The 18,286-nt window shown below is 38.8% G+C and overlaps 1 protein-coding gene across 1 annotated transcript; it reads left to right on the plus strand.

The window, feature by feature from the left end:
* Positions 1-310: 310 nt before the first annotated feature.
* gfpt2 (glutamine-fructose-6-phosphate transaminase 2) lies at positions 311-18,054 on the plus strand. The gene is made up of 19 exons (XM_007548330.2): positions 311-441; positions 1,427-1,534; positions 3,067-3,177; positions 3,327-3,452; positions 4,057-4,115; positions 5,365-5,499; positions 6,658-6,719; positions 8,483-8,562; positions 12,196-12,313; positions 12,478-12,641; positions 13,496-13,591; positions 13,769-13,866; positions 13,992-14,112; positions 14,323-14,480; positions 15,440-15,554; positions 15,731-15,858; positions 16,066-16,233; positions 16,371-16,532; positions 17,077-18,054. Exons 1-19 carry the CDS (start codon positions 435-437, stop codon positions 17,119-17,121), a joined length of 2,061 nt encoding a protein of 686 aa, XP_007548392.1. The 5' UTR covers positions 311-434; the 3' UTR covers positions 17,122-18,054.
* Positions 18,055-18,286: the final 232 nt, after the last annotated feature.

The raw sequence follows: 18,286 nt of genomic DNA on the forward strand, positions 1-18,286 counted from the left end.
GAACCATGAAATGGAAGATAAAGAATATTCCACTCCCTCCAATCAAGCTTGCGCGACATAAACAGCAAACAGTCAAAAACCGGTCAAACCCATATCTAGCAAATTCCTTATAATTGTATTGAGAACACGAGAATGAGATTAACTGCAGGGAGGGAAACAGGAAAGTTTACAACGGTTATTCATCACATACAGGTGAGGCGAACACCTGAGCGTCAGACGCGGGACGGCCTGAACAGGACGCGGTGGTAAGAGACGTCAGAGGAGGCGGGGCAGCTGCGCTGCGAAGGAAGCTGCGTTTAAATAGAAAAGCTCAGGGGGAGTGTGCGCTACATCCGAGACTTCACCGCGAAGAGACTGAAGCATCATTTGAGCTGGGATACTAAAAATCTGTTCTGTTTCAGAAAGAGTCGAGCGGTGAAGAGGAAACTTGAATCATGTGTGGTAAGTCTTCTTCTTAATACCCGTGAATTGTCATTCTTGTTTTTGAATTGAAAGAAAAAGTGAAAGAAAAAGAAAAAGAAAAGCTATTGCGCGCAGTTTGTGAAGAAAGCAACACATGACAAGCCGACAAACTCATATCGGTGTTCAGATTTGGATGTAATTCTAAGGATGAAAACTTGAGTTTAAATGTCTGCGATTTCCGACATTTTCGCTGTTCGCTGTGGATCTTGATGCGTAAAGGATTTTTTTTTTTTTTTTTTTTTTTTTACTCACAGCTGCTACGTGTCAGTATCGTCGTTTGGCTATATACTCAAGGACAAGGAAGCTGCAGTTGATCGATGCTGTTTGGAGATGACTTAGAAGCCCGATGTTAACTTTTCTCCATAGTTTGGCAAAATACCCACAGGCTGCATAGTGCGCGCTGCACCTCTGTCTGCTGTTACAACAAAACCATTTTTTTTTTTTTACAACTGAAAGTAAATATTTAACCGTCCGCCAGCCTCGCCTCGTTAATGTGAAGAAGAAGAAGGCAGGATCAGCGATGTTTAACCTCACCCTGCCTCTACCTGTCTGCTCCAACACTGCGCGCAGTGTGCGTCCTGTCAATGGGTTAGCTGTGTACTCACAAAACGTTTTTAACAACCTCCCGCGCCCCCACCACGCAAACAAATTTGGAGGAAAATACACACGCCTATTGACAAACGCTCACAAATTGTGTGCTGCTTTACTTCCAACATCAGCAAGAAAAATTTGTGTAGAGATTGAACGGGACAAGTGGTCATATATTTGATGAAAGAAGGTTGCAAATCTAGAAAAAAAAAAGACCTGCTTGTGTGACTTTATTGCAATATTTATAGTCTTATTTATAGTCACTGTGTTCAAAACGTCATTGAGCAAAAATTATAGTGCCAAGCCTGAGTTTGAATAAAAGAGGAGCACTGTGCTCTGCAACCAATATATTTCTGCTTCTCTTTCTTATTAACAGGGATTTTTGCTTACCTGAACTACCAAGTGCCACGCACCCGAAAGGAGATATTTGAGACGCTGGTGAGGGGTCTGCTGAGGCTGGAGTACAGAGGGTACGATTCAGCAGGTGAGACAGTTGCACAGTACCTGCACTCACACAGAAACACGCATGCAGAATGAATAATACGTAAACCTTTAGGGAAAACAGCTTTGGAAATATTTATTCAAATTCAGTCGTTAAAGAGATGGTTCGGATTCTTTGAAGTTGTTGTCAATTATAGGAAGATGCCCCCCCATTAAAGTAGGATTGTAAAATTATAAATAAATACCTACAGTGGTGGAAGGCTAACAGACCACAAGGCACACGTGTTCCAGCTGAGTTTAGATGTTTTAAAACAACTCAGACAGAAATTGTTCATATCTACAGGATGCAACTCTGCATCAGCACACCGTGAACATCTAAACCTCACTCTGTAAACATTGGAAGTTTGGGGAGGTGAACAGCAACTTTGCTAAAGAGTTTTTCGGCTCGATCAATCCACCAGGCTAATTTTCAAACACCTGGAGGAGCAGAGGAACGTCTGATCTTTGATGACGTTGCACAAGTGACAGCATGTTGCGCGCTTCAAAGATTTACTCCACTGACAAGTCGCAGCTTATAAGGCTGATTGTCACAGGAGCCAGCCTCAGCCAATGTCACTTTGACGAATAAAGCAGAGGAATTCAGCATCGTGTCACTGAAATCACCTGAAACCTTCCGAATAGCTCTTAGCCTTCCGCTTTTCTCTAAACTCAAGACATCATTGAGGGAAACTGTTAATGATAATAACTTCACAGAAGCTAACTACAGGTTCATAAAATTGGGAAAAATAAAAATAAAAATCATGGTCTTCCAACATAGGACTCTACAGGAAGCAGACTATTGCTGCAAGGATTTGATCATAAACGCTCCCATCGGTTTAAAAACGTGACGGGAAAACAGACCTCACTATTGACATTGTGTAAAAACTGGCTTATCAGGTTGAGTCTATTAAAATAACTGATTCCAACATCGCCCAAAAATCGGCAAATCTTTTCATCTAGGTTTTAAGAGTCAAAGCGTTTGCACTTCAGTTGTTACTCATTTAGTTTTGTTTGGAAGATTAAATGTTTCAGATCTTTCATAGTCTGAGAGAGAGACATTTATAAATCATTCTGGAGTTAGGTTACATGGTTAAAATTACAATTGAATAAAAAGTGTAACCGACAGATTTTTATTTATTTTTTTTTTATCTGAATGCTTAATAAACTCCAGAAAGACCCACCCATGTGTACTGCACCTTATGTTTGTCCATCCTATTTGAACAGGATTAGCTATGTTAGCTTAGACACACTTGCAGATAGACAGACTCCTCATTCGAAACATGAACTAAACCGTATCACAAGATACTTTAACTGCATCTACTTCACATCCACAAGCCAAATCTGACTGCGCCTCCAGCCTTATCACACTGTTTACATATTTTCTGCCCACTATGACTAAGACATGTCTGGGGAATGTGGGTTTGCTAAAAACCAGTTGGGGTTGTCATTCATCACCGGAGCAACAATTGCACCGAAGCGTTCATAACTCACATTCCAGTGACCTGAGTTTGACATTTTCTGGTTTTCCGTCTGCAGGTGTTGCCGTAGACGGCCCCACCAAGACAACCACTGACCTCAACAACAACAACAGTATCTGCTTAATCAAGAAGAAGGGGAAGGTCAAGGCTCTGGAGGAGGAGATCTACCGTGAGTTCGCATACGGTTGATTTCACTTCTTGACAGTTTCATAAAACCCTTTAATCATAGGTCACTTTCAGTAATGAATAACACAAACCAACTCTCTGAATTTGTCAGACGTGTAGCGTTATTCTCCCATGTTATTCTCTGCTGTTCAGAAAAAGACCGGGTGGACATCGACGAGTCTCTGCACACACACTTTGGCCTGGCTCACACTCGCTGGGCTACGCACGGAGAGCCGAGTGCCCTCAACAGTCACCCCCAGCGATCCGACAAAAACAATGGTAATAAGTGCTTTCCTGACATGATCATCAATCACATTGTAGTTGGTTATAATGGCATTATAACCAACTACAAGGACTGAATTTCTCCACCACCTTAGTGACTTCCCGTTTGTCTCGTTTAAATTGTGTCATTAAGAATCTTGTAAAACTGCTTTTAAAATTATTCTATTTGAAAGAACACAGTGCAGCGAAAGGCACACCCATCTGTCTTGTTGGTTTTTAAAGGTGTGTTAGGAATGCCCCTCAGCTTTTCCTCATGAGTCTGAAATGAAACAAAGCGATTCCACTCTAAAATCACATTAATTTTGCAAACAGACTCTAATCCTGAAAATTATCCTTCTTTATCTTTACTATGTAGTAATACGTTGTCAGCGCATTGCAAATTGTTGCTTTGTGCAAGTGCTTAACCCAAATTGTTCTTTAAATAGCCAGCCAGACTTGCTTCACCACACACCAAACTTGTATTTCCAAGGTGTGGCTTTAAGTTGAACTCTAGTTTTTGTGTCTTGAATTCCTTAAACAAAAAAAAAACAACAACAACAACAACAACAAAAAAAACATGAAAAACCTTAAAAAAGAACTTACGTCTGGTTTCCTTTTTTAGAGTTTGTCGTCATCCATAACGGCATTATAACCAACTACAAAGAGCTGAAGAAGTACCTGGTGAGTTGCCGTGAATTTCTTTCTGAAGAAACAGGTTAGTGCGACAATTAAACCTGCCCTCCGCTACAGAGTTTATATTATTACTGGAGGCCTTTTGGTTGCAAAGGAAAACTTTTCATGATGATCTCTTGACTGAAATCTGAAGACCAAAAATTATATGATTTGTATCATATTGTTTTAAAAAACAAAGTGAAGGACGGAGTCTTCAGTGTTGAAGAAGTAACAAAGTAGTAACTATGATGAATAAAAAAAACCCTACAAACGGGAGAAAAAAGTGGAACTATAACTATACAAACCGTTTAATCTTGTTTTTTGAGTTATACTGGCATATTGCATACCAAACAGATCACAATACTTTTCATGCACAAGCAGTTTAACATGTTTCATCATTCCTTTGACCTGTAGGCTACAGTGTCTTCTAAAAATACTTTCATTGTATCATGTTGAAACCACAAACCTGATGCATTTTATGCTGTTTTGTGTGATAATACAGCACAAAGTTTTGTGCGTAATTGTAAAGTGGAAAAGAAATGTCACATTCTTCTAAATATTTAAGTGTAATGTGTGTAAATATTATCCCATTTTCTTTCTAAAAATAACCCAATCCAAAAACAAAAGGGCTTCAAAGCTAAATAAAGCCCACCTATATCTAATTTGATCTTTGCAGCTTTACAGCTGTTCTGTAAAGGTCTGAAAAGCTTGTCAGAGAACATTAGTTACCAAAGTTGTAGAGAAGTTTAGTTAGGTTATGAAACAAAATTTAAAGCTTTAAACATCTAATGGAGCATGGGGTACTCTGGAGAAGTTGCAGAGATCTATAACTCATTTGGCCGAATCTATTGATCAGATGAGTTAGTCAAAACCAAAAGCAACAAGAAATCCCATTTTCAGTTTGCCACAGAATATGAGAGGCCACAGCAAACACATGGAGGAAAGTATTCTGGTCAGATGAGACCTAAATGTAACTTTCTGTCTGACCTGCAAAACACAACATGTGGTGGAAAACATCCACCACATGTACATTTATGCACAATAAAGAAGATTGACACATTGAAAAAAAAGTTCAAGAGCTTAAAAAGGGCAGCAGAATCTTACATGTTGGTAGCATATTTTGTCAAAAACTTATTTTGTAGAAGACTTCGGACTGATTAATACAGTGTTTAATTATCATGAAAAAAAAATCAGTTAAATCCTTATATTCTCTGAGGTCATTTTCATGTGTTAAACCCATTGTCTTTCTTTCCCTCAGATCACCAAAGGATACGAGTTTGAGTCAGACACAGATACAGAGGTGATCCCAAAACTGATCAAATACTTGTACGACAATCGAGAAAATGACAGCGTGACGTTCTCCACGCTGGTGGAGAGAGTCATCCAGCAACTGGTGAGCTTCTCACACAGTCAAACCTCAATCTAACTTCACACCGACACGTACAGTCAGTTATGTCCTGCTCTCCTGGTGAAACTCAACTCTTTTTAGTTATTAGTGCAAGAACCTTCCACTCCTCAACTGAGGTGAAGGAAACTTGCTCGGTTTCGTAAACTTCTTCCCTCAGTGACACGTATTTATATGAGCAAAAACACTTTTAACACCGAGTGAAACGAAACGTTGTGAAAAACCGTCTCCGTGGAAGCAGTCCCAACAGCGTCACATGTGACTTCATTACTCATAGAATCAGATGGGTTTTTTTGGTGTTGTTTTTTCTTTTTGATGAAGCATACTGTTTTACTTTTTCCATTGTGTGAGTAATGTTTTAAAGCTCCATGCAGTCTGCAGTGAGGCTCAAGTAAAACGTGCATTTTTGGACTGGAAGTAATGGAAACCAGATAGTCCAACCTTACACTAGTGACACCCTCCTTTTGCTTCCTGTTACATTCACTCATACCCCCTCTTCTCCCCACCACAGTCCCACACTCAGCCAGCTCTGTTTCCAGTAAGCACCGCGAGCAGCTGTGCGGCCAGCGCTTTCGAAACATAGCTGATGTTATACAATACAGCTCCTATTGCTTTTAGACTTTCCCTCCAGTACCTAAATACTCCCAGGCCTCCCTAAGTCACCCCCCGCATCTTTTAAACCCCACAGAGTGGGGGGGGGATGATTTTATGTATTTTAAAGGTGTTTGAGGCAAAACAAACTTGTTTTTCCATTCATCCACAAGAAAATTTTAGTCATTTTGTTAAATGCTTCACATACAAATTGACAATTTCTGCATGTCACAGAGATACATTATTGTTTATAATTAGTTTAAAGATGTCTATAATGCAGCAGTACTCACTGAGCGAGGATTACAACTTAGATAATGACTACATGCGGTTCAAAAACAAAACTTTTAAGATTCCTTAAATCTTTATTGCACTCCAGTTCATATTTAGCAAATATCTTAAAAATGAAAAGGTTTCACTTTCTTTTTTTTTTTTTCTGATTTATCTGACAGCGACACCTGCTTCTCTTCCCTTCTTCTAACATGCAGCTGGGAGATTTGCTTATTTTCCGATGTTCGTTCAGTTAACACAACGTCTCTGTGTCTCTGTGTGTTACAGGAGGGAGCCTTCGCTCTCGTGTTCAAAAGCCGTCATTACCCTGGAGAGGCCGTGTCCACCAGGTTAGTCCGAACTCACTGACATGTCCACAAGGCAACGCTGAGATTAGGCTTCACATATCATCCGTCCAGCCAGATGATGAGTCGTTGCTGTTATTAACAAAATGAAGCAATATCTGAACTGATTAGGAGACGAAGCCCCCGCTTATTAATTATGGCATTACTCTGGAATCCCTTTTTGCTTCCAGTAACAGGCAGCTGTGGTCATGTGAGCAGCTTCTCATCCAGTGGTGTGAGTTAGTATGTTCTGCGTATTAAGATCTGAGGTTCAATTCAGACTGCTGTTCCCTTCTGGGCCTCTTCCCGAGCTCTGAGGGCAACGCCTCCCTTTCTGACTCATTTACAGAAAGACTACAGAGTTTCCTGTGTCAGCTCTAGGAAACTCGGAGGGGGCAAAAATCACCAGGTTAATTACTTCTTATCAACTTTTTTTTTTTTTTTTTGCGTTATGCCAGGTCAATGAGCTGTCACAGATCATGTGGAAACTAGCAGGAAAGAGTTACAGGAGCAGGGCTGGTAAACGGAGATAGGTTGGGTGTAACTTGTACTTTATGCAAACAGTTCACCTAGTAAAACTTGTTAGCTCACCTGCTGGTGAGGTGAGATCCAGAATTCAAATTCAAATTCAAATTCAAATTCAAAAATCCAGAATCCAAAAATCCAAAATCCAGAGGCTTGGATTTTCTGTTTATTAACGTGAGCTTGAAGGAAGCAATTAGACCAATTATTTTAGCTTGCAAAGTCCATGGCAGCACACATGAGCTTCATGTTTTAAATGTTCATCATAGTTGGTGAAGATGGAGCGAAGGGCCTAATATCTGATGTAACGGCCTCCGCCCTTCTTGTGGTATCAAAGATCAGCCACCCAGCAAGAAAACGGCTGTCTTCATTTCTACTTTTCCTTCTTTGACCTATTTTCACTGTTAGTCATCCATTCAAAGTGTTTGCACATAGTTATTCTTCTCACCCACTGAGACATTTCTAATTAATAAGAAAACCATGTTTTGTTGAGACTATGCTGTTTCTGTGTGTGTAGTAGCTTTCAACCTGGAACACATTTGGAAAATGACAACGTGTCTGTTTGCAAGCCTCCTTTGTCAAACCCCACACCCTCTAGAACAATCAAAGGGCGTGCGTCAGTGAGGCCCAGGAGAAAAACGACGCAGAAAGAAAAGACTGAGCTGTACAATAGAAAAACAAAAAGTAAGGAGAGGCTGCTGTTTCTTGACAGGTGGTGTCAAACTTACATTAAATGGATAGTTGAGGATTTTTGAGGTGAGGCTCTGTTTTAAGGTTGTGATCCATTAATATCACACTTGCAGAAGATAACTCTCCCAGTATCTTCATTTGAACTCAGATTAATCTGAGTTGTATGCCAAAACAAATGTCTTCTCCAAGAGGGATCAAAACCAAGATGGGCCTCAACATCATTAAGGTCTATGTCAGCTGTATTTTGTGAACTTTTAATGCACCTTTACATCCTAAAATGATGCAGACACACCTTGGATATCTGCAAAACTTTAGTTAATAAATGTGTTAGATTTAGTACAATTGACATGATGAGGAAGTAAACGAACAGAATTGAAGACAGGGAGGGAGAAACTTTATTTTAACTTACAATGACACAACAGGATCAGGTGTCAGGCTGTAAAGGAGAGCATGCTATTGTATCTGACATTGCTTTGTGTTTAAAAAACCTAATCACTGTCCCTCTACCGTTCCTTCTTTGCTCTTCCGCTCTGCCTGCTTTGTTCTCATCTCGGCAGGAGAGGAAGTCCGCTGCTCATCGGTGTGCGAAGCGAGCACGAGCTGCCAACCGAGCAAATCCCTGTGCAGTACAACAGTGGTGAGCTCTGTTCCTTTGGTCCTGCTGTCATCCACTTTTACCACATCTTAAATTCACTGCAGCAGCAGCAGCACATCACCGGATCACAGTTGTTCAAATGGGTTGTATTTAAAAAAATATCCTCCAGCTGGTACAGTTTTATTATTCAGTAGATTTCATCAGTTGCACAACTTATGAAAAGTTGCTGATTTAAAAAAAAAAAAAAAATCTAAGAGTGGAGAACAGATACTGTTATTTTTAAATGTATTTTCTATAGGAAAATATATTTTCATTTTGTTGCCTTTTATATTTTGTTATTTAGATTTTGTTGTATGATGTAACTTTTCTTTCGAAAACATTTTGTAAGTTATATGCACAAAGAACCTTTTTGTGCTTGAGCAATGATATAAAATATGTCTAGAGCCACAAAACCTTCTTAACTAATGCAAAAATATTAACAGATTTAAAGTTACACACCATCTTAAAATTTGTTTTTATTATGAAATTAAAATAAATTCATTTTCTTTATTAGATTAAATAAGAAATAGGTATTTTTTTAACTGAATCCTTTCCTTGGATAGATCATAAAAAAATGAAAGCTACACAAAATTAATTTGAATGAGACACAATGGAGCAGAATCTTAAACCAGCATCTATATTATCTATGCAATCCAAACATTGTTTGTTGTCCCGGGTTATGAAGAGCCACTTTGGGAAGACTAACAAGCCGTCTGTGGATCAGGTTGCTGACCCCTGGACTGAGGTTTTGAGAATACAGAGCAAACACACAAAAAGAAACTGAGGCACTGAGCCAGGAGTACTTTCTACCTTAGAGAAAAGTAAGAAGTAAATAGTCGTAGTAGCTTCCTTAGTGACTTCATCTGGGAGATAAACACATCCTAACAGATAAGCTCTGAGTGGTTTTAAAGGCTATAGGATCAAAGAGAGCACATAAAGTTACTTTTGTCAAGACAGGAGAGAAACGGGACTAAACACTGAAAGACAGTGTATATAAGGAGAACTTATATACAGATGCTGACAGCAGAAGTTTAGCTGAATACCTGCTCCAAGTCATAGCTAAACAGAGCTACATCTGATATGGTAGCAGCTACATCTGCTACATCCGTCTTGTACTCTCATAGGAGTACAAAATGGAGAGAGAGAGAGAGAGAGAACATAAAGTTAAAAGTTGAAATAGCAAAACTGTAGCAAAGGAGAAGCAATCAGTTTGTCCTGCAGTAGCCCAAGCCTGTTGCTGCACAACTGCAGAGATAGTTGTGAATAAATATACAGGATTATTACACAAAATAATGTTATGGAGTGATTGCGGTTTTGTTTGCATTGTGTTTTCAAAGTTCTGCAAAAAAAAAAAAAAAGCCTGAATACAAGAACATACATTAGTTATATGTAAGGAATAAAAAAGAACAAACAAATATTGTACACAGGTTTCTGGGGTACTGTTCTCTCAAACCTAAGCATAATATACAGACTATAAATAGATTTAGCAAATTCAAACAGGAATAAACAGCAAATATTAGTCATTTTTTCTTTTAGCTGCTCATATGAAGAATCTGGGAATATAATAGAGTGAGTCATTAACATTTCATGCGTTTTGGCCTGAAGCTTTCTCACTAATTCTTTAAGGTTGGAGAGATAGTTCTCTCAAGAAAGATCAACACATCAATAAGAAACCAAATTAACACATTTTCTCATTAAATGCATAATGTATAGAAATTAAGTGAAACACTCTTAACTCGGAGTTTTGATTGGAACTCAAACACCAAATGTGAAACCATCACCAGTGGACTTCAAGCACAAAAATATTTCCTTATGTTTCTGGATAAAGGTCTCTTTTCCTGTGGGTTAAAGTTTCAACTCGCTTTTCTGAGTTTTGTCTGCTGCTGCCAACAGAAACAAGCCCACAATGTCTGCCAAAAGGCATTGTGTTGGAGTAACATGAGATGTTTTAGCTCAATGATAATTATTGCGCAACCACTTTTTTCAGAGGACTTTCCTTGAAAGATGATTTTTTTTAAAAGAGTTGCTGTTGAACACCTCTGCACGTTTTACTAGAGTTTTTTTAAGAGAGTTTTTTTTTCTGCATTTCATTCATTACTTTGCCTAAAAATGGTACACTGTGATCTCTCACTGTAAGATAACCCTGAATAAAAATGCCAAATTTAAACAAACTCTTTAACAAATTTCTTGATCTAAATGTTTTTTATTCAAGACTGAAAAGTAACAAAATTGCATTAGGTGTAATAAAACGTAACATACTGAAATCTTAAATGTAATACCTCTAGTTTGGTTATTTTGATTAATAAACCTAAGTAAAAAAATATAGAACAAACACTGGACAAACAATTGAATAATTTTAAGCAAACTTTATTATTTTTGCAGAACGTTACACCCTGTTGGTGTTCTGCTGTATTTGAAGGACAACTAAACTAATATTAGCTAATTTATTGGCCTGTCTGCTACAAGTCGCCAGCTGCTGTTTATATGTCCCTATCTCTAGTTTTAAAACAGTTTTATTGTCATAAGAAGTCCAGTTAGCATTCCTTTAGTTTCCCCATTATCACTGTTAGTCTTGCAAGCATTAAGGTGTGGGAGCTTTTTATCGGTCAGCTGACTGGCAGTGTGCAGCCGATGCTGCTCTATTCTTTACTCTACCCAAGCAGAGAAAAACTCCACCTAATCAGGTGTTTCCTTTAGCAACTTTAAAATCTTTATTACACCTTGATAACTTGATAAGTGGCACATGTCTACTCCGAACCCATTCATGCTCTGTAAATATGGGCAGTGTAAGCAACTTGCCTACTTGATCTGTTGTTTGCTTTACTTCTCTTGTGGTAATAAAATATTTTTCACTATGTTATCAGCAGAATATGCAGTTATTAAAGATATTAGAGGTGCAAAGTCCAAAGCAGCACAATTATTTTGTTTAAGTGACGCAGAAAATTCTGGCCAGGTGTTTTGTACGTGTAATGGAAGATAACAGTTGTTGAATTGTTTTAAAATTGATAAGTCAATAAATTGATTAACTGAAGAAAGAAAGTATGAGTAAAGACGGCACAATAGAAGAAAGAGCTTTCCGTGAGAGACTGACATTTTACTGTGGGACACAATGAGACTTTAGTTAATTAGGTCATTAATAAAGAATCTGTTCCGGTGACATAGTTAAACTCATGATTCTAGTTTCCGACACCTGCCTACTTGAACTGAAAGGGCAGATGAGTTTAAATCTTAGACTGAAGATCTATACCAAAACACCTCTGCTCTTCAACTTTTTTTTTCTAAGTATGAAACTCCTTGCTCACTCTCTGAGATTCACCAGTTCTCTAAAAGTTGCTTTTAATTTAAAAATAAACAGTAATATACAAAGCAGTTCTGAACATGTCATAATAGTTTGGTGCACTTAAATGTATCAGTGTCAGTTTTTTGAGCAGATGAAGCAGTCTCTTGTCTTGGAAAGCTGCTGCATGTTTTATCTACAGTCTCGTGATTCTGTTCCGTCTAAAAGGATTTCCGATGATATTATTATTATTTTTTTTGTAAATGTACAATTACAGTGAAACAGGAAACTTCGTCAAAGATTTCTTACCTCATAAAGATCAGGTTTAACCCACTAACTCTTGACTTAAACCTCTGTAGGTCACATCAAGGAAGACGTCCAGGAGAAGAACAGCCATAATCGCACGGACTCGTCCAACGCCATCAACTCAAACGAAGACGGCAGGGCTGTGGAGTACTACTTTGCCTCTGACGCTAGGTGGGGAACAATTTGTCTTGTGAATCAAGCATGGAGTTATGTCATTCAGCTTTTCACAGCCATTACGCCTTCTCATCTCATCTGTCTCCAAGTCTGCTTAGCGCACATTCCTGTTGCTTGCGGCAGCATTCATTTGCTTCCTTCCTGTGTTTCTGCGTCCACAGCGCCATCATCGAGCACACTAACAAGGTGCTGTACATGGAGGATGATGACATTGCAGCTGTCAAAGGAGGTGAACTCTCCATCCACAGGATTAACCGGCAGGCCGGTGACGATCCAGTGAGAGCGATTCAGACGCTGCAGATGGAGATGCAGCAGATCATGAAAGGTTGGAAAACTGTTCCTACCGTGTCAGATTGCCTTTGTTTCAATTTCATTGACAGTAACTCCACTAGAAGAGGTTAACACTTAGATAAATGCCTATAAATGCAATATCATAGTGGCTGTCTGCACTATGATACTGGGTCAGATCGATGTAATAGAGCGATACTTGCTCGCCCTCTGCTGGCTGAATAGGGGAAAACGTTATGCTTATAGTCATTTTTCAGTTAGTGTTGTCTGCACATTATTCCCAAATGTTTTGAAATAGTAGGCTTTACACTCATAACTTTTGAGAATATCCCTAAAAGGATCTTGCTTTGTGGACAGAAAAGCAAGATCCCAAAACAAGTTCCCACAGTTGCATGATTCTCCAATCCACAGAACCAACCTCTGACACTTTGCATTACACCTGGTGATGTCAGGATGCAGCAGCTCAGCTATGCTAAGCTATTCTGCCCTCTTGTTATTCCTGAGCTAGTCTGAAGCTGTCATAATGTTTGCAGCCGACTGTAGACAGACGATGCCTCAACTTGCCCCATCTTAACTCTGATCTTATTACCACTGGCGGTTTGAGTTACTGTTGTTCGTAACCTACTTTGTTATGACAACACTAACTAGTGACCAAGAAATGTTAATTGCGGAGGAAATTACATGAATGCACGGCACCATGCTGGAATTTAATGAGCTCTTGAGAGTGATGCACTCTATCACAAATATTTGCAGAAGCAAGACAAGTTGCTTCAGTTTAAAGATTGGAGTGGTGTCTCCATGCTTTTAGCAATAAAGTGTCCTTTTTTTTTCTTAAGGAGAAAAATTTCACCGTCATTGTGTATCGTTCTTATGTCTTCTTATTCTCTGCAGGAAACTTTGAAGCTTTTATGCAGAAGGAGATCTTCGAGCAGCCGGAATCAGTAGTTAACACCATGAGAGGCCGGATTTGTTATGACTCTAATACAGGTGATCACGTTTTTTTTTTTAAAGTCCTGTTTTTTAATCATTGCATACTTTCTTAGCAGAAATCCTATAAGGATTTGGTAGATTATTTCTTTAAAACTTCCAGTGTTTCAAATATAAAACAGCTGTCGAGATAAACTGTTCCAATAAATTAAACTGTCTTTTCCTTTATTTCCCAAGTGGTTCTTGGAGGCCTGAAGGACCACCTGAAGGAGATCAAACGCTGCAGACGGCTTATCATGATCGGCTGTGGCACCAGTTTCCACGCTGCCGTTGCTGTAAGTGCAAGCTGGTCGATTGTCATGTATGCTTTTAGAAGATCTCATGACATTTCATGGTCAAAACTCGAAAATACCAGTGTCTGTGCTAACAAAGCGTCTGTTTTTCTTTTTCTTCTGCTCAGACCAGACAGCTCCTGGAGGAACTGACAGAACTGCCCGTCATGGTGGAGCTGGCCAGCGACTTCCTGGACCGCAACACCCCAGTCTTCAGAGACGACGTTTGCTTCTTCATCAGCCAGTCAGGTAAAATAACCTCCATCAGATGCTCGTGTTTTTTTGTTTTTTTTTTTCTTCTCATTTTTCTTTCTGTCACTAAAGCCCGGATCCTAAAAATATCTTAAAATAACTTCTCGCCTCTCATGTGAAGCAGCTTCATGCCAAGTTCTGCTTTAAGCTTGACCTTAATGCTCTATAATTATACATTATAATGTTTCACTCTCGCCGCCCCTTCAGGAGAGACAGCGGACACCCTGATGGCCCTGCGATATTGCAAGGATCGAGGGGCTCTTACCGTGGGCATCACCAACACTGTGGGGAGCTCCATCTGCAGAGAGACTGACTGTGGGGTCCACATCAATGCAGGACCGGAAATAGGAGTGGCTAGTACCAAGGTACACTCTCCTCAGCATGATCAGTCTTTAATTAACTACGTCTCAAATCCCTGCACTATTGTGAAGGCTTTCTTCTATTTGAATCAGAGCTCATCAAGGACTTTTCATTGCATATTTGAACTAATCTTATTCCTGGATGAAGTAACATACAAACAAACAATTCCAGATATTTTTCTGAAAAATAAGTAGGAGCACATTTAATTTATTGTGGATTGTATCTAATCATGCAGTCATTATGCACACTGTCCAAAATATCTACATTATATTCATAAGTATTTGCCTACATGTCACTTTCTTTAACAAGTTGCAGAGAAACTACACGGCATTTCTAGCCACTGGCGAGGTCCTGGCATAATTCTCACCAAATATTTGACAAGCGTTCTTATCAGAATTGGTGGAGTTCATTTAAACTGATTACTTTCTTGGCACAGACCTGGATGTTAAGCATACTTCATAAATACTTAACAGACCAAAGGTCAGGACTATTCCGGAAAATAATATTAGTCTCCTTTGTCCATGTCCGTGTTTTTTTGCCTTCCACTTTTCTCCAAGTTTCTACCATTGGATTCATGTTCAGAAGAAATAAAGTTATCAGTCATAAACTGGCATTTAAGCTTAAAATGAGCGCGTGTAAACGTCTCTCCGGCGCTACAGATTATGAGACTGAAAGAATATCAATTTGGAATCCTCCTATTAGCAAAAGTCATACCTAGGAAGCACTAAAAGAAACATTTTCCTTTCAGAGAAAAAGCTTCATTTCCACATATAGATTTTTTTTTTACCATGAAGAACCTTCAACGAATCAAATGATTTTCATTTATACACAATGAATTAAGTGGCAAGTAAGAAAAGAGTAGGTCGAGGAATATGGACACAGAGTTGTGCAGTTTGACACTGTGTTTGCTTTTACTGAACCAGATGGTCTTTACTCAGGTGTTGAGTGTGTGCTTCCCTTTCAGGCCTACACCAGTCAGTTTGTGTCCCTCATCATGTTTGGCCTGATGATGAGTGAAGACAGGCTGTCACTGCAGAAGAGAAGACTGGACATCATTAACGGCCTCAAGATGCTACCAGGTTAGTATTACCAGTTGCAGGATTTAAAAACCAAAGCAGAAATAACTCCTGAAATGTGTATAAGGATTCCAGATCATGTTAAGGAAATGGTGTGATGCAATAGCTGTGTGAAAAGGTAGATCTTTAATCTGTAAGATGTCAATGTGGTCATGACTCACTTCTATACATTCTCACAGAGCTGATAAAAAAGGTTTTGTCACTGGATGAGAAGATTAAGACCATAGCCAACGAGCTGTATCAGCAAAGGTCACTTTTGGTTATGGGACGAGGGTACAACTACGCCACTTGCCTTGAGGGGGCGCTGGTGAGTTAAGGATTTCACAGTACTGTAGCGTCTAAATAACTCATTTCTCCCTGCTACTACATAAATATTATATATGCTATGTATATGTGCACTTTTTATGCACCTTATATTAAGAAATGCTAAAGAGTAGAAAAATGACATTAATTGATTTATAATCACATATTTAACATAATCTCAATAAGTTTTATTTTCCTTATTTTATTGTAGAAAATCAAGGAGATCACATACATGCACTCAGAGGGCATCCTGGCCGGAGAACTGAAGCACGGACCTTTGGCACTCATCGACAAAGACATGCCAGTCATCATGGTCATCATGCGTGACGGCTGCTACACCAAGTGTCAGAATGCTTTGCAACAGGTCACTGCCAGATCGGTAAGCCCTGAATAGAATATACATACATATATATAAAAAATAATAACAAATACACACACATTTTGCTAGAGGGAGCCCTCAAGGTAGTAAAACGTAATCCTTAAGCTGCGCGACTTCTTGATTTCTCTCTCCAACAGGGCCGACCCATTCTTCTGTGCTGTCAGGATGATTCAGACCTGATGAAAAATGCATACAAGACCATCGAGCTGCCACAGACTGTGGATTGTCTGCAGGGCATCCTCAGTGTCATCCCCCTACAGCTGTTGTCCTTCCACCTAGCTGTCCTGCGAGGATATGATGTAAGTAGCCGATTTTCTTACGCACAAGAACTTTGGACATGCATCAGACATTTTGTGAGACATTCTGTGCCAGATTCAAATATTCCAACTCCTGTAGAGAAAATACAGATGTTAGTGTGATTTAATATAGCAAAGCATAGAGGTACAAAAATAAAAAAAAACACAGGACGTCAGAATGGCAGCAGCATTATGCTTAGGGATGTCAAAGTTCAGACCTGAATCTGGTTGTGAATTTATTCATTGTCTTTGAGGTGAAGGAAGGAAGCTTCTTTTCCCAGATACTTTGTTTTTTTGGTGTGTGGCAACAAACCAGCTTTGTATAATGGCAGTGTTTCCTTCCACTATAAAAGAGAAGGAACTTTTTCTTAGTTGCTGCGTACATTTCTCTAGGTTAAGATTTATGTCTGAATTCATGGGAACTTGACTTTCTTGTACAACTCACCTTATGTAATACAGTGTCCAGATTTGGTGATTTTGCTGTACACCTACAGTGATTGATCTTATGTAATTTGCTCAACTGCTCTCTCACACTCTCTTTTTCCAGGTTGACTGTCCCAGAAACTTGGCCAAGTCTGTGACTGTGGAATAATTACAGTCCACAAAGCTCAGCAGAGGAGACAGGTGGCCTTGGGTGATTTACAGAGCAATTGTGCAATCAAACATCGGGTGTGTGTGGAACAGGGTTGGGGTGAAGAATGGGGACCATAGTGTGTTTGGATTATACTGTGAGTTAAAGAGAACGCTGCAGAGCAAAGAAGGGTTTAAAAAGGTACTACAAAGAAAAAAGAAGCAGAAAAATCGGAAAGGTGAAATCTGACCACGGCTTTACGGGACAATCCATAAAGCATTTTCAACGATGCTGACAGCCAAAGAAACCTTCTGTGCCTCTTTATCGTTAGTTGAGCCAAAAACCTGTCATATGAATAACCGTAAGGAACGGAAATGGTACACTGAAGTGTTTACAATTGTGCAATATGGACCGCAAACTCGGATTTTGAATGTACATTATGACAAGGTCATTAATTCTCCCCTTATGTTGTACGTCGTTGTAAAATTCAAAAATTTAGTTTTATTATAGTGTCATTTTCTAAATTTCATTGTAAAATCATCAAATTACTGGGCCTGGAGAACCAGTGAACTATAATCTTAATTTTTTTATATTATAATTATATTTTTAATTTAAATATTTTTGTTTTGAGGCCAGTTCAAAGGTGTTCATCCAGGTCTTTTTTTTTACTTTCTACACTTTGTTTTGCCATGGGGAATATGTGAAAGCACAAAAAGCACTGCAACGCTGCAGTAAAACAACTAATTATTACAAATAATTTTATTACTTTTGACAACTATTTGTATGGGTCCTATGGCAATGATATTCTGTATATAACAGATTTTTTTTATTTTGTTTTTATAGGGGCTAAGCAGATAACTTGATTGACATCTTTATGATTGTATTTTATATTGTATGTTTCATAATGTTAAAAAAGCACTACCAATCAATAAATTAATGAAGTATTACTTTTAAGCTGTTCAGTTGTCTTTTCTTTTTATTTTCTTTCTTGTATGGATCACTCTTCATTGGACAATTCATTGTGTGTGTTTTAATTGATTTATCTGAAATGTTTTTGGTATTTTTGAGGCTTTTAAGAGGCTAAATGTTAGCCTGATTTGTTGATTCACAAAAAAGAAATTTGATATACAGAAAGTTGCTGGAACTCCAGTGTCACCATCTACACTGAGGTTTCAGACTAATAATG

Source organism: Poecilia formosa, unplaced genomic scaffold (genome assembly GCF_000485575.1).
Source record: "Poecilia formosa unplaced genomic scaffold, Poecilia_formosa-5.1.2 Scaffold26, whole genome shotgun sequence".
Taxonomy (NCBI): Eukaryota; Metazoa; Chordata; class Actinopteri; order Cyprinodontiformes; family Poeciliidae; genus Poecilia; species Poecilia formosa.

What these genes read in the sequence shown, in the direction of transcription:
- gfpt2 (XM_007548330.2), top strand. An exon ending in AAGAGCTGAAGAAGTACCTG is followed by an intron (nt 4,116 to 5,364) that starts GTGAGTTGCCGT and finishes TCTTTCCCTCAG; the next exon opens with ATCACCAAAGGATACGAGTT. An exon ending in CTTGCCTTGAGGGGGCGCTG is followed by an intron (nt 15,859 to 16,065) that starts GTGAGTTAAGGA and finishes ATTTTATTGTAG; the next exon opens with AAAATCAAGGAGATCACATA.